This window comes from Mesoplodon densirostris, chromosome 8 (genome assembly GCF_025265405.1).
Source record: "Mesoplodon densirostris isolate mMesDen1 chromosome 8, mMesDen1 primary haplotype, whole genome shotgun sequence".
NCBI lineage: Eukaryota > Metazoa > Chordata > Mammalia > Artiodactyla > Ziphiidae > Mesoplodon > Mesoplodon densirostris.
In genome coordinates this window covers 56,677,378-56,701,240 of record NC_082668.1, presented here as the reverse complement: position 1 = coordinate 56,701,240, position 23,863 = coordinate 56,677,378, and the positions used below count along the sequence as shown (strand labels likewise).

At 37.8% G+C, this 23,863-nt stretch overlaps 1 protein-coding gene across 3 annotated transcripts in view; it reads left to right on the top strand.

Moving 5' to 3' along the window:
• The window catches only part of ZRANB3 (zinc finger RANBP2-type containing 3), a 263,915-nt gene that overhangs the window by 171,083 nt on the left and 68,969 nt on the right, over positions 1-23,863 (top strand). For all 3 annotated transcript variants that reach the window (XM_060105906.1, XM_060105905.1, XM_060105907.1), the window contains 2 exons: positions 12,504-12,675; positions 14,025-14,141. In XM_060105906.1, the coding sequence (XP_059961889.1) occupies positions 12,504-12,675; positions 14,025-14,141 (289 nt within the window). The remainder of the gene's footprint in view (positions 1-12,503; positions 12,676-14,024; positions 14,142-23,863) is intronic.

Genomic DNA, 23,863 nt, shown 5'->3' with positions numbered 1-23,863 from the left:
TTGTGGCTCACAGGCTCTAGAGAGCAGGCTCAGTAGTTGTGGCGCACGGGCTCAGTTGCATCTGTGGCATGTGGGATCTTCCTGGACCAGGGCTCAAACCCGTGTCCCCTACATTGGCAGGCAGATTCTTAACTACTGCGCCACCAGGGAAGCCCCTATAAACTTTTTTTAAAAATAAATTTATTTATGTTTATTTTTGGCTGCATTGGGTCTTTGTTGCTGTGCACAGGCTTTCTCTTGTTGCGGCGAGTGGGAGCTACTCTTCGTTGTGGTGTGCAGGCTTCTCATTTCAGTGGCTTCTCTTGTCACGGAGCACGGGCTCTAGGTGTGCGGGCTTCAGTAGTTGTGCCACACAGGCTCAGTAGTTGTGGCTCGCGGGCTCAGTAGTTGTGGCTCGCGGGCTTAGCTGCTCCGCGGCATGTGGGATCTTCCCAGACCAGGGCTCGAACCCGTGTCCGCTGCATTGGCAGGTGGATTCTTAACCACTGAGCCACCAGGGAAGACCCTATAAACTTTTTAAATTGTGAAATTTGTTGTGGTTTTTTTCTGAATTGAATTTTTTAAATTACAAAAGCATTATTTGCTTATTATAAACAGGTAGACAAAGTACAGGCATACTTCATTTTATTGTGCTTCACTTTATTGTGCTTCTCAGATACTGTATTTTTTCATAAATCGGAGGTTCTGGCAACCTTGCATCTAAGCAAGTGTATCAGCACCATTTTTCCAGTGGTGTTTGCTCACTTCATGTCTCTGTCACACTTGGGTAATTCTCATAGTATTTCACATGTTTTCATTATTATTATAGTTGTTATGGTATCTGTGATCAGTAATCTTTGATGTTATTGCGAAAATATTATGACTCACTGAAGCTGAGATGATGATGGTTAGTATTTTTTAGCAATAAAATATTTTTATTAGGATATGTACTTTTCTTTTAGACATAATGCTGTTGCGCACTTAAGAGACTACAGTATAATGTAAGCATAACTTTTATATACACTGGGAAACCAAAAAATTTGTGTGACTCGCTTTATTGTGATATTCACTTTATCGTGGTGGTCTGGAACTGAACCCACAGTATCTCTGAAGTATGCCTCTAAAAACAAAATGGGGGTGAAAAAAAAAGTTTTTATGTCAACCCTTTTAATCCCCACCACCATTACCCCCAAGATTAGCAATGTTATATTTTTCTGCATATTCTTCCAGCGCTGTTTCCATTATTATACATACACATGTACACACACATATACATATACATAACCTTTCGTATCAAACATATTACTCTACAACTTCTGTTTTTCATTTATTGTATACCTTGGACATTTTTCTTACTCCATACATATAATCAACTGCTTCTTAATGAATAGTTGCTTAATAGTCCATGTTTGGCATGACCTACGTTTTATTCAACCATTCCCCCAAAATAGTGAACTTTCACATTTTACGCATTTTAGAAACTAAAGATCAGGAAAGAAATGGCTAAGACCTAAGGTCAGGAATGTTTCCTAGTCCCAGAATCTCCTGCTTTTGTACACCATACTCCCCAACACACACACACACACACACACACACACACACATTTGTTCTTTTTACTTCATTAAAAAAAAGCCTCATAGGCCTCCGAAAATTCCTTGGCCTTAGGCACTTAAAAGCTCCCCAGCCCAAGATCTCAAGCAGTCTGACATCAGCGCAGGCACCCTTAGCTCAGAAGATCTGTTGCCCTAGTGGGCTTTGGGGAGGGAATCCTGGAAATGTGCAGGGTAGAGACTGAAATATGCAACACCCCCTTTTTTATTTTTTATTTTTTTGCTGTACACGGGCCTCTCACTGTTGTGGCCTCTCCCGTTGCGGAGCACAGGCTCCGGGCGCGCAGGCTCAACGGCCATGTCTCACGGGCCCAGCCGCTCCGTGGCACGTGGGATCCTCCCGGACCAGGACACGAACCCGTGTCCCCTGCATCAGCAGGCGGACTCTCAACCACTGCGCCACCAGGGAAGCCCACAACACCCCCTTTTTTAAATTAATAAACTTTATTTTTTAAGAGCAGTTGTAGGTTCTCAGCAAAATTGACTAGAAAGTACAGGGAGTTCCCATATACACCCTGTCCTCACAAATGCATAACCTCCCACACTATTGAAATTCTGCAACACAATGCACATTTGTATTATCATTGAACTCCATTGACACATCGTTATCACCCTATGTCCACAGTTTACATTAGGGGTCACTCTTGGTACTACACATTCTATGGGTTTTGACAAAGGTGCAGTGGCATGTATCCACCTTTGTTAGAATAGTTTCACTGCCCTAAAGATTCTCTGTGTTCCACCTAATCATCTCTCCCTCCCCTGTAAGCCCTAGCAACCATTTATCTTTTTAGTGTCTCCATAGTGCCTTTTCAAGAATGTTATTTGGTTGGAATCATATAGTGTTGCCTTTTCATATTAACTTCTTTCACTTAGTTATATACATTTAAGTTTCTTCCACATTTTGTCATGACTTGATAGTTCTACCATTTTGCATTCCCGCCAGCAATGAATGAGATTTCCTATCGCTCCACATCCTTGTCAGCATTTGGTGTCGTCAGTGTTTTGGATTTTAGCCATTCTAGTAGATGTGTAGTGGTATCTCATTGTTTTAATTTGCAATTCCCTAATGACTTATGATGTTGTAAATCATTTCATATGCTTACTTGAAATCTGTATATCTTTATTGGTGAGATGTCTGTTCAGGTCTTTTGCCGTTTTTAAAAAAAATAGATTTATTTATTTTTGGCTGCGTTGGGTCTTCGTTGCTGTACGCGGGCTTTCTCTAGTTGCGGGAGGGGGGCTACTCTTTGTTGTGGTTTGCGGGCTTCTCGTTGCAGAACATGGGCTCTAGGTGCACGGACTTCAGTAGTGGCAGCATGTGAGCTCAGTAGTTGCAGTGCACAGGCTCCACAGCGCAGGCTCAGTAGTTGTGGCGCATGGGCTTAGTTACTCTGCGACATGTGGGATCTTCCTGGACCAGGGTTTGAACCCGTGTCCCCTGCATTGGCAGACAGATTCTCAACCACTGCGCCACCAGGGAAGTCCTGCCATTTTAAAATTGAGTTACTTGTTTTCTTATTCTTGGGTTTTAAGAGTTCTTTGCATATTTTGGATAATAGTCCTTCATTATTGTGTCTTTTGGAAATATTTTTCTCAGTCTGGGGTTTATCTTTCCATTCTCTTCACATTTTCAAAGAGCAGAAGTTTTAATTTTAATGAGGTCCATCCAGCTTATCAATTATTTCTTTTATACATCATGCCTTTGGTATTGTATCTAAAAAGTCATCACTATACCATGGTCTAGCAACACTGTACTGCTTCATGAGTAGTGCAGGTATCTTATATTAACAAAATAATCCTCAGTCTTCCCTCTAGTACCTTGTATCATTGCTGTCACTCATTTCAGTAATACATAAGCATATATAGAGAGAGATAATGGAATACACTGTTGCTATTATTATTTTGAGCAAACTGTGATCTGTTAGATCAATTAAAAATAAGAAAAATAGGGCTTCCCTGGTGGCGCAGTGGTTGAGAGTCCATCTGCCGATGCAGGGGACACGGGTTCGTGCCCCGGTCCGGGAAGATCCCACATGCCGCGGAGCGGCTGGACCTGTGAGCCATGGCCGCTGAGCCTGCGCGTCTGGAGCCTGGGCTCCGCAACGGGAGAGGCCACAGGAGTGAGAGGCCCGCGTACCTTAAAAAAAAAAAAGAAAAAGAAAAGTTTTTATTTTACTTTCACTCATTCATTCTCCAATTCTCTTGCCTTCTTTATGTAGATCTGATATTCTGACCTATATCATTTTTCTCTTTCTAAGGATCTTCATTTATTTATTTTCTCTTCACAGAGACTTTTATTTTCCTCACTTGGTTCTTTTTTTTTTTTAACATCTTTATTGGAGTATAATTGCTTTACAATGGTGTGTTAGTTTCTGCTATATAACAAAGTAAATCAGCTATACATATACATATATCCCCATTTGTTCTCCCTCTTGCGTCTTCCTCCCACCCTCCCTATCCCACCCCTCCAGGTGGTCACAAAGCACCGAGCTGATCTCCCTGTGCCACGTGGCTGCTTCCCACTAGCTATCTGTTTTACATTTGGTAGTGTATATATGTCCATGCCACTCTCTCACTTCGTCCCAGTGAAGATCTTCATTTAATATTTCTTGCAAAGCAGGTTTTATGAACAAATCCCCTCAGTTTTTGTTTGTCTGAGCAAGTCTTTGTTTCACCTTGACTTTTGATGGATAATTTTGCAGGGTACAGAATTCTAGGGTGGTGGGGTTTTCTCTGAACACTTTAAATATTTTACTTTACTCTCCTCTTGCTTTCGTTTCAGGGGAGAAGTTATATATAATTCTTATTTTTGTTCCCATGTATGTAAGGTGTTTTATTTTTTTTCCTAACTTCTTTCATTGTTTTTTCCCTTATTTTTGATTTTCTGAAGTTTGAATGTGGTATGCCTGGGTGTAGTTTTTTGGGTGTTTATCCTGCTTGATATTTTCTGAGCTTTCTGGATTTGTGGTTTGGTATCTGACATTAACTAGAGGAAATTTTCAGTCATTATTATTTCACTCATAATTTGCATGATTATGAGCCAGGGGCTGACAATTGAGAGAGTATGAAATAATAGGAAGAGAAACTGATAACTAATTTCCCATATTTTGTGATGTTTTATGACTATCATCTAATCTCATAAAACTGATAAAGCATGAGAGACTCCTGGTTTAGTATCGTATTTCCAAGCTGAATTTTTAAGAACACTTAAAAGCCATAAGAGGGACTTCCCTGGTGGTCCAGTGGGTAAGACTCCATGCTCCCAATGCAGGGGTCCTGGGTTCGATCCCTGATCAGGGAACTAGATCCCACATGCATACTGCAACTAAGAGTTTGCATGCAGCAACTACGAGTCTGCATGCCACAACTAAGAACTCTGCATGCGGCAACTAAGAAGTCTGCATGCTGCAACTAAGAAGTCCATATGCTGCTACTAAAAAAGATCCTGGGGACTTCCATGGTGGTCCAGTGGCAAAGAGTACGCCTTACAATGCAGGGGACGCGGGTTTGATCCCTGGTCAGGGAACTACAATCCCACATGCCATGTGGCAAGTAGGCCCACACGCCGCAACTAGAGCCCACGTGCTGCAAACTACAGAGCCCGTGTGCTCTGGAACCTGTGCACCACAACTACAGAGGCCACGTGCCCTGGAGCCTGCCTGCCACAGCTAGAGAAGAGAAAACCCACACGCCACAACCAGAGAGAAGCCCACGCACTGCAACAAAGAGTCTGTATACCACAACTAAGACCCGACACAGCCAAAAATAAATTTAATAAATAAATAAATAATAAATCTTAAAAAAAAAAAATCCTGCATACTGCAATGAAGACCTAGTGCAGCCAAAATAAATAAATAAATAAACAAACAAATAAATAAATCTTAAAAATAAAGTAAGAGTTTATGGTATTGGAAGAGGGAAACATCATTGCTCATATTTTTCTTGAAAGTTTTTAAGGAAGAGAATAATGTAATTTGCATTTTAGAAACTCAACTCAGTGTTGTGTGGGAGCAATTAGAAGGTAGGAGATGGAGTAATTCATAACTACCAACGTGCCTTGGTGTACACCTATCCAGGTAAAGAGAATTTGACTGTATGAGGAGTTCCATTTAATACCTTTTTTTAGCTTATGAGCTATTTCTTCACATTTTATTTGTGGTAAGAGTCACTATTCTGCCATCTTTGTAGCTATGATATATTGCATGTCATGTTACATGTACCTTCATAATACTTACAGTTTTCTAATTTAAGGCATTTAAGGTCTTGTGCATTCATCTTCCTCAAATGTTGTGGGAATTTTGTTTGTTCGTTTACTTTATTTTGTCTTTATTGCTCCTTATGGGCTTTTATTTATTTACTTTGTGTTAAAGATTGACATGCACAAATATTAAATAACTTTTTTTCTCAGAACTTAGTCTTACATATATAGTACATAATAGGTGTAAATGACCATAATAAGAGCGGGGAAGTAGTCGTATTGTAGAGCAGTGTTTCTCTACCCTATTGACCTAATGCCCACGTTTTGTAATAAATATTGTGTAACGATCCCCTAATACTGAAACAAAATACATAGATATAATAATCTATGTCTACTGGTAATTTTTTAAAAAACTAATACAACCCAGCATAACACAGGGGAAAAAAAATTATGCAAACTAAAATAAAATAATATGTACTTTTGAATGTAAATAGATAGGAGCTTTTCCATTTGTAATTTTCTTGTTTCTAGTTGTGGTCTTTTCCACCTAGAGAAGTTCCTTTAGCATTTGTTTCAAAGCTGGTCTGGTGGTGCTAAATTCTCTTAGCTTTTGCTTGTCTATAAATCTTTTGATTTTGTATTTTCTGGATTCATGCCTCTATTCTTTTTCTGAGATGTTGTACTATCTGTACTATCATTACTCTGAATTCTTTTTCAGGTAGATTGACTCTCTCCACTTCACTTAGTTGTTCTTCTGGGGTTTTGTCTTGTTCCTTCATCTGGGACATACTCCTCTGCTGTCTCATTTTGTGGTTTCCGTTCCACAGGCTGCAGGGTTATAGTTCTTCTTGCTTCTGCTGTCTGCCCCCTCATGGATGAGGCTGTCTAAGAGGCTTTGCAGCTTCCTGCGGGGAGGGACTGGTACCTGCCCACTGGTGGGTGGAGCTGGTTCTTGTCCCTCTGGTGGGCAGAGCCATGTCGGGGGTGTGTTTATTGGGAAGCTGTGTGCTTAGAACACTTTAAGCAGCCTGTCTGCTGATGGGTGGGGCTGTGTTCCCACCCTGTTGGTTGTTTGGCCTGAGGCGTCCCAGCACTGGAGCCTGCAGACTGTTGGCTTGGGCCGGGTCTTGGTGAGAAAATGGTGGCCTCCAGCAGGGTTCACACCAATGAGTACTTCTCGGAACTACTGCCACCCGTATCCTTGTCCCCGCAGTGAGCCACAGCTGCTCCCCACCTTCGCAGGACACCTTCCAATACTAGCAAATAAGTCTGGCCCAGTTTCTTATGAGGTCACTGATTTTTTCCCCTGGGTCCTGGTGCGCATGAGACCCTGTGTGTGCTCTTCAACACTGAAGTTTCTGTTTCCCCCAGTCCTGTGGAATTCCTGCAGTCAAACCCCAGTGACCTTCAAAGCCAGATTCTCTGCCTGGGGAGCTTGACATGGGGCTTAGAACTTTCACTCCTGTGGGAGAATTTCTGTAGTATAATTATGTTCCGGCTTGTGGGTTGCCCACCTGGCATGTATGGGATTTGATTTTTTCACAATTGTGCCCCTCCTACGTCTCATTGTGGCTTCTTCTTTGTCTTTGGATGTGGGGTATCTTTTTGGGTAGGTTCCAATGTTTGTCAATGGTTGTTCAGCAGTTGTGATTTTGGTGTTTCTTTAAGAAGAGGTGAGCTCACATCCTTCTACTCCACCATCTGGTCTGTATAATCATTAGATAGGAATAACTACACTGGAAGTCAATTTTAAAAAGAGTGAAATAAGTATATTTATATACTGGATTTTATTGAATCTAAGACAGCCTTGATTATAATATGCACTATTATTTTACATACCATTGAGGGAAGAACTGCTACAATTAAACTAATAGATCTCTGAATTTCAGAGATATTAAAGGGGGGAATCTGAATCATAAAATTGATGAAAGTTGATGTCTGTATGGAATCATTATAAACACTTGCTCTACAAACACAAGCTAATATAGCTGTGTGTGTTTGCAAGGCAGCTACTTCAGTGTCACTGTTTGCCAGTGACATGATTTTCCAAAGTGGCAAACAACTTTGGGTTAATTTTCTAATAAAGCAAAGTACAATATTCTTTTGCGTTAACAGCATTTATGGTTCCTAGAAAATTCATTTTATATTAACACTGTACCAAAAATACTTTGTCCTTACAACCCTGATTCTTGATTCTTACTGCCTTCTCTTAAACATAAAACAGCAGCTTCATGGCTTTAACCCTGCTCTTATCTTTACATTTTTCTTCTGTTTCTGGACTACAGAGGCATTTACCTTGTCTTTATCCCCAGGTGTGGATTTTTGTTTTCTCTTTATATTTTACCTATCCTGAGTTTGAAGCAAAGAGGATAAATCAAAGCCTGAACTTACTGACCCTATTTGCTTGGAAGTCTTTTTATTTGAAGTTTAAAAACTATTGCATGTGTCACTTTGATTTTTTAAAAATTCATTAAGAATATAGTTCTAAAATAAAAACCAGCAGCTAAATGCCATAGGCAGCCATCTATACAAAAGTAAGTTTGAGTGGCTACAATAAAAATAGATGGTGAATAGCTCCTATTAGGGAAAGACTGGTCACCTTTCTTTATTCACAGTGTACATCATTCTTCCCAACATCAAGTAACAACATGCTATAAGGTCCCACTTCTAATGTTATTTAAACACAACAAGTTAAATAACATTAGGACTTAACATCTGAAATAAATGGTAACTTAAGCAAACAAAATTGTAAATAGAAACAAATGAAAAGACAGCCCACAGAATAGGAGAAATTGTTTGTAAGTCATACATTTTATATGGGACTTGTATCTAGATATATTAAGAATTCGTACAACTCAGTATGACAACCGAATTCAAAAATGGGTAAAGTATTTGAATAGACATTTCTCCAACAAAGACATACAAATGGCCAATGAGCCCATGAAAAAAAAAATGCTTGACATCATTAGTCATCAGAGAAATAGAAATCGAAACCTCAGTGAGATACCACTTCATATCCACTAGCATGGCTAAACTCAAAAAGTCACATAACAAGTGTTGATGAAGATGTGGAGAAATTGGAATCCTTGAACACTGCTGGTTGGAATGTAAACTGGTCTAGCTACTTTGGAAAACAGTCTAGCACTTCCTCAAATGATTAAACGTAGAATTACCGTGCAAGCCAGCCATTCAACTCCTAGGTATATACCCAAGAGAAATGAAAGTATATGTCCACAAAAAAACTTGTACATGAATTTTGATTGCATTGTTTATAAAAACCCAAAGTTGGAAACAACCCGAATGTCTATCAACAGATAAATGAATAAACAAAATATGGTATATCCATACAATGGAATATTATTTGCTACAACATGGATGAATCTTGAAAATATTATGCTAAGTAATAGAAGCTAGTCACAAAAGACTATACAGTGCTGTATGATTCCATATATATGAAAATTCAGAATAGGAAAATCTTTAGAGACAGAAAATAGATTAGTGGTTGCTTAGGGCTGGGTAGACAGGACAGCGGTTAAGGGAGTGATAGCTAAAGGATACGAAGTTCCTTCTTTTTCTTTTTTTTCTTAATAAATTTTATTTGTTTTATTTATTTATTTTTGGCTGCGTTGGGGCTTCGCTGCTACGTGCAGGCTTTCTCTAGTTGTGGCAAGCGGGGGCTACTCTTCATTGTGGTGCGCAGGCTTCTCATTGAGGAGCACGGGCTCCAGGCACACGGGCTTCAGTAGTTGTGGCTCACAGGCTCTAGAGCGCAGGCTCAGTAGTTGTGGCTTGCGGGCTCTAGAGCGCAGACTCAGTAGTTGTGGCGCATGGGCTTAGTTGCTCTGTGGCATGTGGGATCTTCCCAGACCAGGGCTCGAACCCATGTCCCCTGCATTGGCAGGCGGATTCTTAACCACTGTGCCACTGGGGAAGCCCGAGATTCCTTCCTGAGATGATGAAAATGTTCTAAAATTTACTGTGATGGTGGTAGTTGCACATATCTGTGAATATACTAGAAACCATTATTGAATTGTACACTTTAAGTGGGTGAATTGTATGGAATTATGAATTATATCTTCGTAAAGCTGTTTTTAAGAAAGAATAGGATATTTCAAAAAGTATGTATAATTTACATCAAATTTAAGGGGAAGAGACCAGGTCTTTACTGGTGGCATCTCTTAGCCCTCCCTCCCCTTCTCATTTGCCTTTTGAACCCCAAACTTGAGTCTGAGGGCTCAGAAGCATGTGGTGTTGCCAACACTCTTTAAAGTCAATACCACCTCAAGGGGTCTGACTCCAGCTAAAAGAGAAGGAGTGAGGATTAGGGAGGGTGAATGAAAGGATTTCTCTAAACCATCATTTACACCAAGCATAGGGCTTGCAACCAACCAGTGGCAAAGCACCCAGGAGGCAACTAGCTACAAAAGCTTCTCTCAGTAGAGTGCCTCCTCCTGGAGGGGTGAAGAAACCTCATTGTTACAGGCCTGGTACTGGTAGTGTGTGGCATCTGAAATTAGATTGCTCCGACTTCAAAACAGACCTGTGCATGTGGTGCTCAACTATTTTGTGCTCTGCAGGAGGCAAGTGAGGCCTATGTGGTTAGCCTGTGTGACAACACCTGTGTGCTTTCTGTACCAAAGTAGACTAATTGTGCCAAAAGACCTCCACTTAGCATGTTGTACACTTGCCCAATGTTTTGCAAAGGTGGAGAATGTGCTTAAAAATTCATTTTAATGGCAACAAAAAAAGACCCAACATCTTTTTCTCATTTTCTGTAGTCCTAAACATTAGATTTTTTTCCTGTTCAGTTTTTTTTCCAGTTTTATTAAGATAAAATTGACAAAAATTAGATTTTTTTTCTTTTTTTTAACCGTGAGGTCAAAATGTACTTAAGTATCTTGATTGTGAATGGAAAAATAGGTGACAGAGTTAGTTATTCCAAGTATTTTTCCATTTTCATTCGTGTATAAAGTTTTAATATAAATATGGAGACAAAGCATTAAAGGAAGTCAAAATATTTCAATAAACAAGTTTCAGTAATTCAATTTGTAACAATTTTAACTAAACCTATTAAATTTTTTACAATGCCAGCCCTTAGTTTTTTTAAACAAATACATTTCTTATTGATGACAACAAAGTGGTGTCTGTCATTTTATCATACAGTATTTCCATCCATTCCCTATACTTTTCTAATCAATTCTACATGCAAATACATGATTTTAATGTTTTTGGTACTATTCCTGTATGTTTGCTATCAAAATACATTAAACTAAAAAAAAAAAATCAATGTCAGCCAAGTTCCAGGTTTCTCAAAATGACACTGTTTGCATTATATACTACCAAATCCCACTAAAGTGAATAGTTATTTAATTTTTAATATTAGTAATTATAATACAACCTAACAGTAATTTTTCCTTTGTTAATTATTCTCTAGTAGCTATTTTTAATAGTATTGGCGCCTGGAAGATGATTGGGAATTTTGTGGATATGTGTGGGGTTGTCACAGTGATTCAGGGATGCTATTAGGCCAGCTCTCCTGATGCCTAAGTTCAATAGGTCCACTAGATTTAATACCTACCCCAGTGCTTGGTGCTTCCAACTTCTGATCTTCTCAGAGATCTAGAGGATAAGTTCCCTACTGCAAACATTTTAAGTTGTAGCTTACTTTCTTTTGTCGCGTCAGCTACCGCTTGTCTGTCTGACTTACAAACGTTTGTTGAAATCACTTATCCGCCGATGTTTTCTCTTCCATCTCTCTTTCATAGTGCATTTGTACCTTTTTTTTTCCTTTGCTGTCAATCCAGTGGTTCAAAGGAAGAAGAGATCACCAAGTGATCTATCTGCTATGCTTAACAGTTCAATGGGAGATAATATTGCCTCCTAGAATTTGTAGAAATCATTTTAGTAGGTTTTGGTTGTTACGTATACTGGCTGGTGTACTTGCAGTTAGTGCTTATTTAGGGCTAGATCTGCTAAACACACTGCCACGTGTGAGGTCATCCAAAATGCAGTGGTATTCAGAGTTACCAGTTCATCCCACCCTTTTATTAACTCAGTATAAACACTATGTTTAAACACTAACATTTACTACAGCTGAGAGTACTGTGTAATCTTTTTTTTTTTTTTTTTTCTTTTTGTGGTATGCGGGCCTCTTACTGTTGTGGCCTCTCCCGTTGCGGAGCACAGGCTCCGGACGCGCAGGCCCAGCGGCCATGGCTCGCGGGCCCAGCCGCTCCGCGGCATATGGGATCCTCCCAGACCGGGGCACGAACCCGTATCCCCTGCATCGGCAGGCGGACTCTTAACCACTGCGCCACCAGGGAGGCCCCTGTGTAATCTTATTCATTACTATTTCTAAAGCTGAGCTTTTTGAGACTAATTTGCATTCAAAAATAAAAGTAAAGGGACTTCCCTGGCAGTCCAGTGGTTAAGACTTTGCCTTCCAATGCAGAGGGAGTGGGTTCGATCCCTGGTCAGGGAGCTAAGATCCCACATGCCTCGCGGCCAAAAACACCAAAACATAAAAACAGAAGCAATATTGTAACAAATTCAATAAAGACTTTAAAAATGGTCCACATCAAAAAAAAATCTTAAAAAAAAAAGAAATAAACAGCGTCATGGCTCCTTATCATTAAAAGGAAGAACACACTGGATAAATTGTTTTCTTACTCTAAAGTTCAGCTTTGCTACATGTGTTTTCTTTATATTAACAGATATTTTGGTAAAAGACCTCAGTGGGATTGCAGAGGGGCATCAAATCTTAATGAACTTCATCAGCTATTAAGTGACATAATGATTAGAAGATTAAAGGCTGAAGTTTTAACCCAGCTGCCCCCTAAAATCAGACAGCGTATTCCATTTGATCTTCCATCAGCAGCAGCCAAGGTGAGAACCCGTGTTTGATTGAGAGTCTTATTTGAAATCATTTTAAATTATACTGTGAAAGATAGCACATATTTCATTTTTCACAGAAGGAAAAGTCCACTTTCTTAAAATAGGTTTAATTAAAAGAGCCGTATGAATTGGCTTTCTGTCATTTCAAGAAGAGAGCAGGAAGAATTTAAATTTAGTCATCAAATAATGTGAAAAGATTTAGTATCTTAGTCATTAAAAAATATATTTCTGCTAAATAGAGAAAAAAGCACTTCAATTGCAACATAGACTTAGTATTAAAAATTCTAAGGGAGACGCAAGAGGGAAGAGGTATGGGGACATATGTATATGTATAACTGATTCACTTTGTTATAAAGCAGAAACTAACACAGCATTGTAAAGCAATTTTACTCCAATAAAGATGTTAAAAAAAGAAAAAAGAATTTTAAGTATATGTAGGGTGTGAAGCCCAATAATTAGCAAGGGAAGTTCTTTTTCTTGCTGTAGGATTTTTTTTTTTTTAAGTATGAGTAGCTGTCTTCTAGGATAATTTGGATCCAGCCCCCTGTTCTTGAAATCCTAAAACTCTGTGATCATGTTGTAAGATGTAAAGTTCAACATATTAGAAACCAGAATTGGTAATACAAGATTAGGTAATCCTTGTCTACATTTACTTTTGGGGAGTACAGTGCTTTTATAGTCTCTGAAATTTCTTCAAATCTGGATGTAACTTTGTCAACAAAGACTGTTTATTGCCTTGTTTTGTCTTGAAAGCTGAGACTAAGCATTTTGTAAACATTGAGCAATATATTATTGGTAAAATAAGAACAATCTGATTTTCTGTATCCATTATTTTAACAAAAGAAAAATAAGAGTTAATATATGACTATGTTACATTTTATTTAACTAATATTCCCCAAGTCTTTATGCTTATTTAAATAAATTCAATGCTTTTAGTAAAAAATGCTTTGCTACCATATATATTTTTGCTACTGTGAGTTCTTTAAGTTTTTGTTTTTACATAAAATTTTTATTTTATTTAAAATTTTTCTTAAATTTTTATTTTTACTTGACTACATGCTTCTCTGTAAGAGAAGGCTGCAGTTGTTTGATGTATGATGTTAGCAAAGGGCTTGGTTTCCTCCCACACCTTGTCATTGCTTTCTGTCATTAGCGTAAACATGTGTCTGACCTACCTCCACACTAATTGATGTTTTTTAAATCAACACACTGGCACCTTTGGGAATTTTTCTTCATATATATATATTTCTATGTAAAAAATAAGTAGGACATGATTCATTATTGCATTAATTGCTATGTTCTTTATGCTGTATTTCTAAACATTATTTTCTCCTACATAGGAATTGAATTCCAGCTTTGAGGAGTGGGAAAAATTAATGAGAGCTCCAAATTCAGGTGCCACCAAGACTGTCATGGGGTTGATTACTCACATGTTTAAACAAACTGCTATTGCCAAGGTACTGATTGCTGGGCCATCATGTGTTTGTCTTGATACAAATTATTTAATGTATTTAACTTTTTTAATTAAGCAGCTTATTTGCATACTGCAACATGTCTTTGCCATTTAATTTTTAATCTCTATTATGGAAAAATTCAGACATATTCAAAGTAAACAGTAGTATAATGAACTGTTCATATATCGATCCTTTTCTATATATGGGTATACTTTGATGAGGGAGTATAATATATATTACACTTTCTCATTTAAAGGACTTATATATATATATTCATCTTTGTTGCCAGCTTTTTCCATGGTGTTCCTACATAATTGCTACAAATAATCTTTTTTTATGTAAGTCAATCATTTTTAATTGGTATTATGTTTTTAGATCCCTGCAGATAGATGTGTTCACATTCTGTTTGTCCAAAACTGCAAATTAGAGGTTGTCAGAGTTTTTAAATCTCAGTATGACTCTCAAGTAGACGCATCACACATTGTCTGCTGTTTTTACCAGCATGGTTGAACTTATACATACTAATGAGTGTCATCTTTCTCCAATTCTGAGATCTTTTATAACATTTTTTTTAAATATATTTTTTTATTAAATCAGTTATACATATACATATGTTCCCATATCCCCTCCCTTTTGCGTCTCCCTCCCACCCTCCCTATCCCACCCCTCCAGGTGGTCACAAAGCACCGAGCTGATCTCCCTGTGCTATGCGGCTACTTCCCACTAGCTATCTACCTTACGTTTGGTAGTGTATATATGTCCATGCCGCTCTTTCACTTTGTCACAGCTTACCCTTCCCCCTCCCCATATCCTCAAATCCATTCTTTAGTAGGTCTGTGTCTTTATTCCTGTCTTACCCCTATGTTCTTCATGACATTTTTTTCCTTAAATTCCATATATATGTGTCAGCATACAGTATTTGTCTTTCTCTTTCTGACTTACTTCACTCTGTATGACAGACTCTAGGTCCATCCACCTCATTACAAATAGCTCAATTTCGTTTCTTTTTATGGCTGAGTAATATTCCATTGTATATATGTGCCACATCTTCTTTATCCATTCATCCGATGATGGACACTTAGATTGTTTCCATCTCCGGGCAACTGTAAATAGGGCTGCTATGAACATTTTGGTACATGTCTCTTTTTGAATTATGGTTTTCTCAGGGTATATGCCCAGTAGTGGGATTGCTGGGTCATATGGTAGTTCTATTTGTAGTTTTTTAAGGAACCTCCATACCGTTCTCCATAGTGGCTGTACCAATTCACATTCCCACCAGCAGTGCAAGAGTGTTCCCTTTTTTCCACACCCTCTCCAGCATTTATTGTTTCTAGATTTTTTGATGATGGCCATTCTGACTGGTGTGAGATGATATCTCATTGTAGTTTTGATTTGCATTTCTCTAATGAGTAAAGATGTTGAGCATCCTTTCATGTGTTTGTTGGCAGTCTGTATATCTTCTGTGGAGAAATGTCTATTTAGGTCTTCTGCCCATTTTTGGATTGGGTTGTTTGTTTTTTTGTTATTGAGCTGCATGAGCTGCTTATAAATTTTGGAGATTAATCCTTTGTCAGTTGCTTCATTTGCAAATATTTTCTCCCATTCTGAGGGTTGTCTTTTGGTCTTGTTTATGGTTTCCTTTGCTGTGCAAAAGCTTTGAAGTTTCATTAGGTCCCATGTGTTTATTTTTGTCTTTATTTCCATTTCTCTAGGAGGTGGGTCAAAAAGGATCTTGCTGTGATTTATGTCATAGAGTGTTCTGCCTATGTTTTCCTCTAAGAGTTTGATAGTGTCTGGCCTTACATTTAGGTCTTTAATCCATTTTGAGCTTATTTTTGTGTATGGTGTTAGGGAGTGATCTAATCTCATACTTTTACATGTCCCTATCCAGTTTTCCCAGCACCACTTATTGAAGAGACTGTTCTTTCTCCACTGTACATTCCTGCCTCCTTTATCAAAGATAAGGTGACCATATGTCCGTGGGTTTATCTCTGGGCTTTCTATCCTGTTCCATTGATCTTTCTGTTTTTGTGCCAGTACCATACTGTCTTGATTACTGTAGCTTTGTAGTATAGTCTGAAGTCAGGGAGCCTGATTCCTCCAGCTCCATTTTTCGTTCTCAAGATTGCTTTGGCTATTCGGGGTCTTTTGTGTTTCCATACAAATTGTGAAATTTTTTGCTCTAGTTCTGTGAAAAATGCCAGTGGTAGTTTGATAGGGATTGCATTATAACATTTTTTTTAATTTTATTTTTTGTTTATTTTTGGTTGTGTTGGGTCTTCGTTGCTGCGTGCAGGCTTTCTCTAGTTGTGGCGAGCGGGGGCTACTCTTCATTGTGGTGTACGGGCTTCTCATTGTGGTGGCCTCTCTTGTTGCGGAGCATGGGCTCTAGGCTCGCGGGCTTCAGTAGTTGTGGTTTGCGGGCTCTAGAGCACAGGCTCAGTAGCTGTGGCACACGGGCTTAGTTGCTCTGCGGCATGTGGGATCTTCCTGGACCAGGGATGGAACCCATGTTCCCTGCATTGGCAGGCAGATTCTTAACCCCTGCACCACCAGGGAAGTCCCTATGACATAATTTATTTTTCTCTATAACGTAATTTTTTAAAGAGAGGTTTATTGAGGTATAATTCACATACAGTGAAATTTGTCTTTTTAAAACATATTGTTTGATGAGGCTTGACAAATACATATAGTCAGTTACCACTGCAATCAAGGTAGAGAATATTTGCATTACCCCCAAGAGTTTCCTCATGCACCTTTGTAGTCATTTCCATCACACCTCCCTCTAGACTTTGGTGGTCACAGATCTGCTTTCTATCACTATAGTTTTGAATTTTCCAAAATGTCACAAAAATGGAATCCTATAGTGTGTAGCCTTTTGTCTGGCTTATCACTCAGCATAAAGCTTTTGAATATTGATCCATTAGTTTTTTCATTTATATTGCTGACTGATATTCCAATGTATGGATACATAGATATTTATATATCTATATTAATATAAAAATTTTTTTACATTCCTTTACCACATAATGGCCATTTGGCATAGTCTCAGTTTGGGCTATTGTGAATAAGCCTGTTTTAATCATTCATGTACAAGTCTTTGTATGTACATATTTTCATTTCCCTTGAGTAAATAGCTGGAATTGGGACTGCTGGGTCATATGGAGAGCATAGATTTAACTTCATAAAAAGCTGTGAAATTGTTTTTCCAAGTGCTATATCATTTTGCATCCCTACTGGCAATGTATCAGAGTTCCAGTTCTCCTATATCTTTGTCAGCACTTAGTATTGTCAGTCTGTTTAATTTTAGTTATTTTTCTCGGTATATAGTAGTATATCATGATTATTTTAACTTGCCTTTTCTTAATGACTAATGATATTGAGCATATTTTCATGTGCCTTTTAGCCATTCATTTTTTTTTTGAAAAGTGTTCATATCAAGCCCATATTTATATTGGGTTATAAGAGCCCTTGATATATTTTGGAAACAAATTCTCTAAGATATATGTCATTTCCAAATAATTCTTCCAAGTCTGTAGATCCCATTTCTGTTTTTTTTTATATATATATGTAAATTTATTTATTTATTTTTGGCTGTGCTGGGTATTTGTTGCTGCACACAGGCTTTCTCTAGTTGCAGACAGTGGGGGGCTACTCTTTGTTGCGGTACTCAGGCTTCTCATTGTGGTGGCTTGTTCAGGGTGGAGGTTCAGTTTGTTTTCTGATTTTGGGGTTTTTTTGTTTGTTTGTTTGCATATGGATTTTCAGTTGTTCCAGCACTTTGTTGGAAAGACAGTTTTTCCCTCATTGAGTTATCTTGGCACCTTCATAAAAAATCACTTGGTTATATATGTATAGGTCTGTTTCTGAACTTTCTATTCTGTTTCATTGATCTATACATCTGACCTTACAGAATACTACATTGGCTTGATTACTCTACCTTTATAAGTCTTGAAATCACACGGTGTTCACCCCTACTTTATTCTTATTCAAAATTGTGCTGTCCCTTATAAGTCCTTTGCTTTTCCTTATGAGTTTTTAGAATTAGCTTAAGTATGTACAATTTTGATTGGAATTGTTTTGAATCTATGGATTAATTTGTAAGAATTGACTTCTTTTTTTAAATTGAGATACAGTTGACATAAGACGTTATATTAGTTTCAGGTGTAAAACATAATGATTTGATGCTTGTGTATATTGCAAAATGATCACCACAGTAAGTTCAGTTAACATCCATCACCATGTATACTCACAAAAATTTTTTTCTTGTGATGAGAACCCTTAAGATCCACTTGTTTAGCAACTTTCAAACATGCAACACAGTGTCATTAACTACTGTCACCATGCTGTATATTACGTCCCGTGACCCATTTATTTTATAACTGGAAGTTTGTTCCTGTTAACCTCCTTTACCCATTTCACTCACTGCCCCCAACCCCTTGCCCCTGTCAACCACCAGTCTGTTCTCTGTATCTGTGAGCTTGGTGGGGTGGGGGTTGGAGTTGTTTGTTTGTTTTTTAAGATTTCACATATAAGTGAGATCATAAGGTATTTGAGTTTCTCTGTCTGATTTATTTTGCTTATTAGCATAATACCCTCAACAATACATGTTGTTGCAAATGGCAAGATTTCTTTCTTTATTATGACTCAATTATATTCCTTGTATATATATATACATACCACATTTTTTTTTTTTTTTTGGCTGCTTTGGGTCTTCATTGCTACGCACGGCTTTCTCTAGTTGCACTGAGTGGGGGCTATGCTTCATTGCGGTGCACGGGCTTCTCATTGCAGTGGCTTCTGTTGTTGCAGAGCACGGGTTCTAGGCATGTGGGCTTCAGTAGCCGTGGCTGGCGGGCCCTAGAGCGCAGGCTCAGTAGATGTGGTGCATGGGCTTAGTTGCTCCACGGCATGTGGGATCTTCCCAGACCCAAGATTGAACCCATGTCCCCTGCATTGGCAGGTGGATTCTTAACCACTGCGCCACCAGGGAAGTCCCCTATGTACCACATTTTCTTTATCCATTTATACATCAGTGGACACTTGTTGTCTTGGCTATTGTAAATAATGCTGCAGTGAACATGGGGGTGCATATATCTTTCTGAATTAGTGTTTTCATTTTCTTGGATAAGTACCTGAAAGTGGAATTGCTGGATCATATGGTGGTTCCATCTAAATTTTTGAGGAGCCTCCACACAATTTTCCATATCAACTGCACCAATTTTCATTTCCACCAATAGTGCACAAGGGATTCCTTTCTATGCATTCTTGTCAGCACTCGTTATTTCCTCTCTTTTTGATAATAGCTGTTCTAACAGGTGTGAGGTGGTATTGAGTATTGACTTCTTAATATTATTCAATCTCCTGATCCATGAAGAAAGTATCTCTCTCTTTTGATTTAGGTCTTTAATTTCTCCCAGCAATGCTTTCTAGTTGTCTTGAATACATTTTGTTAGATTTATTTCTAGGTATTTCATGTCTTTTTATGCTCTTGTAAATAGTACTTTTAAATTTAAATTTCTACTTTTTCATTGCTAAATACAGGATTTTTATTGATTTTTGTATATTAATCTTTTATTTTGTAACCTTGCTGCACTCACTTATTAGTTCTTATGGCTTTTTGGTAAATTGTTTGGGATTTTTTACATAGACATCATTTTGTCTGCATATAAAGGTACTTTTATTTCTTCCCTGTAATTTGTATGCCTTTTATTTATTTTTGTTGCCTATCACATTGAAGGAACAAAAGTACAATTTTGAACAGAAGTGGTAGGGTTGAATAGCCTTCCCTGCTGCCAGTCTTAGAAAGAAAGCATTCAGTCTTTCACCATTGATTATGATGTTATCTTTAAGATTTTTACTGATGCCCTTTCCTAGGTTGAGAAAATTTCCTTCTTTTCCTAGTTTGTTGAGAGGAGAGATGAGACATAAACTGTTTTCCTTTGGCAGAACAGCAGTAAGAAGGTAGCTACCATAAAAGTGGATAAGAAGAAAACAGATAAAATATAACAAAATTATAAAAGCTGAGCATAGGCTGCCATGACAGTCCAAAATAATAGGAGTTCCTGACACAGGGAGTCCATACTCACTCACAAGCTTTATTTCCATTGGCCTCTACCACATGCTGACTAGGAGATGAGAGAACACCCCTACCGGTAGCATACAAGCACAGTACCCTGCCTACTTCCTGGACCCTTTTCTCAACTCACACTAATCAAAAGCCTTAAGCCACTGTGAGAGAGGTAAAGTCCCCTTCCCCGAGCCTCCAAAGTCCAGTTCAGGATCAACTGCTTCTGGGGGCTGAATAGAAACAAAAGCCATCTACACCTGGGAGTTGGGCAGGAAACCCTATTGAAATCAGGACCTTTATTAAGACAGAAATCTGTTACTATTGGAGGAGAGGCAGGAACCTCTGTCCTGCCCAGGACCACCCACAGTTATATGACATAGTTTGGTTGTCTTAGGGGAGAGGGACAGAAACACCAGGAAAACCACACCTCCAAGACTCAGCTGGAGCAAAGGGCCTACCTTATACTGATGTGCTACCTGTAGATCCAAGAAATCTTCCATCCATTATCATGAACTGAACAATGAGAAACCATCAAGATTAATCTAGTACTGGGGGAGAGAGACATCCCTCTATAGTGCAGGCATGCAGGGACTGCTGAAAGCTTAGAGTGCAGTTGGGACACTTAGAAGAATTCTTGGCACACACTTTTGCAAGGTAGAAGCATCCCACTGTTGGGGACATTTCAAATTTGTGGTGCACTGAAGGTAAAGCAAGAGAACCTAAATAGAATTCAGTATTGACTAGATTGTCGCAGTCCCTCACATACTATCACCCTGATAGAAAAAGAAGCTTGCCCTTTTTTGGGTGTAAATATAATTTATCTCAGTCTGTCCTGTTCTTCCACACATAATTTCTAGTATTTAATAGAAATTATGAAAAAAACAAAAAAGCAATTTAAAAAAACATCATCCATTGTCAAAGATAATGTAATCTATAAAGCCAGATGGAGAAATAACTCAGATTTTAGAACTATTAGACAAGGACTTTAAGAAAGCTATGAATAATATGTTAAAGGAGCTAGTAGAAAAGGTAAACAACATAAATGAAAAAGATGGAAAATTTCAGAAGAAATATAGAAACTGTAAAGACAGTAAAATGAAAATGCTAGAAATAAAAACATAGTATCAGAGAAAAAATAATTCTTTCAATCAGCTTATAAGCCAATAGTTGAGATAAAAAGTAATCACGGGCTTCCCTGGTGGTGCAGTGGTTGAGAGTCTGCCTGCCGATGCAGGGGACACGGGTTCGTGCCCCGGTCCGGGAAGATCCCACATGCCGCGGAGCGGCTGGCCCCGTGAGCCATGGCTGCTGAGCCTGCGCGTCCGGAGACTGTGCTCCGCAACGGGAGAGGCCACAACAGTGAGAGGCCCGCGTACCGCAAAAAAAAAACAAAAAAAAAAAACAAAGGTAATCATGAAAAATGTAAATCATAAAAAAATGTAAACTTTTTTTTTTAATCCAAATTTCTTGCAGGGTATCTAGCCCCCATTTCTTTTTTAAAAAAATACATTTATTTATTTGTTTGTTTATTTATTTGTTTGTTTGTTTGTGGCTGCATTGGGTCTTTGTTGCTGCATGCAGACTTTCTCCACTTGCAGTAAGCGGGGGTTACTCTTTGTTGCGGTGCGCAGACTTCTCAAGTGGTGGCTTCTCTTGTTGCGGAGCATGGGCTCTAGGCATGCAGGCTTCAGTAGCTGTGGCATGCAGGCTCAGTAGTTGTGGTTTGCGGGCTCTAGGGCACGGGCTCAGTAGTCGTGGCACCTGGGCTTAGTTGCTCCTCGGCATGTGGGATCTTCCTGGACCAGGATATTTATCTTAGAGAAATGAAAACTTGGGTTTACACAAACATCTTTACAAGAATTTATTCATAATAACCCCAAACTTGGAAACAACCCAAATGTCCTTCAAACAAATTTTAGTACATCCATATAGTGGAATACTCCATTAAAAGGAATGAACTATTGATAAATGCAAAAGCATTATACCGCAAAAAGAAAAAAAATAAAATAAAATAAAAAATAAAAAATATATATTAATATGAAATGATGTAGGCTTCAGAGCAAAGAATATTACCAGAATTAGAGAGGAAACTTACATAAAGATAAAGGAGTCAATTCTTTCTGACTCATAACAGTCAGAAATATGTGCATATCTATTAACTAAAACTTTTTTAGAAAACAGAAGAGGAATAAATATCTCTCAAATAATTTTATGAAGTGGAATTACTCTGATACCAAAACCACACAGACACATCAGAATAGAACTACAGACCAATATCCTTTATGAATATAAAAATCCTTAACAAAATATTAGCAAATTAAATCCACCAGTATGTTAAAAAGTATTTATACCAGCAATACAAAGTTTGTATAACATTAGATTGATTAATCACGGTATTTCACCACATTAACAAAGTAAAAATGGAAAACCATTTGATTATCCCAATGAAAACATTTGATAGAATTCCACATCCATTCATGATAAAAAACATCTCAGCAGACTAGGAGCAGAAAGGGACGTCCTCATCCCAGTAAAAGGCATTTTTGAAAAACTTACAACTAACATCATAGTTAATGCTCAAAGACTGAATGCTATTCCCTAAGATCAGGAACAAAATAAGAAAGTCTGCTCTCACCACTTCAGTTCATCACTGTTTGCTTCAACATTGTTTTCATAACTGTGCAATAGCCTAGAGAAAGGAATAAAAGGTATGCAGATTGAAAAGGACAACATGATTGTCTACATAGAAAATCAAAGAACACTTCAAGCTACTAGAACTAATGATTGAATTTATCAAGGTCACAGGATTCATGTTCAAGATACAAAAATCATTTGTAGTTCCATATACTAGCAATGAAAAATTGGAAATTGAAATTTGTAATATACAATTTACAATAGCATCAATAAACATGAGCTAATTTTGGAATAAATTCAGCAAAAAGTATTCAGTGAAAACTATGAAACATTGTTTAGAGAATGTAAAGCAAACTTAAATGACAAGATAGATCGTGTTCATGAATCAGAAGATTTGATATTGTTAAGATGCCTGTTCTTTGTAAATTAATTTATAGTACAGTGTTAATCAAAATCCCTGTAGTCTTTTTTATTGAAATTGACAAACTGAATGTAAAATTTATGAAGCAACACAAAGGACTTACTGTAGCCAAAATAATTCTGAATGAAGTTGGGGAGACTCACACCACATAATATAAATACTTACTATAAAATTACAGTGATAAAACTTTGTGATATTGGCATAAGAATAGACATTTAATGAACCAGAAAAGGGAGATCAGAAATAGCCATTCATATTGATTGTCAACTGATCTTAGGAAAGGGGACAAGATAACCCAATAGGGAAATGATAGTCTTTTCAACAAATGGTACTAGGACAGTTAGATATCCATAAGAAAAAAAAAAAGAGCCTTTATCGTTATTTCACACCATACATAAAAATTAACTTGAAGTGAATCATAGACTTAAATATAAAAGATAATTTATAAAACTTTTAGTAGCATACATATTTTAAAATATCCCATCCTTTGGGTAGGAACATTTTTTTAGATAGGATACAAAAAGCACATACTTTAAAGGAAAAACAAATGGGACTCAAAACTTTAAAATTTATGGTGTTTAAAATTATTGTGTATGGAAA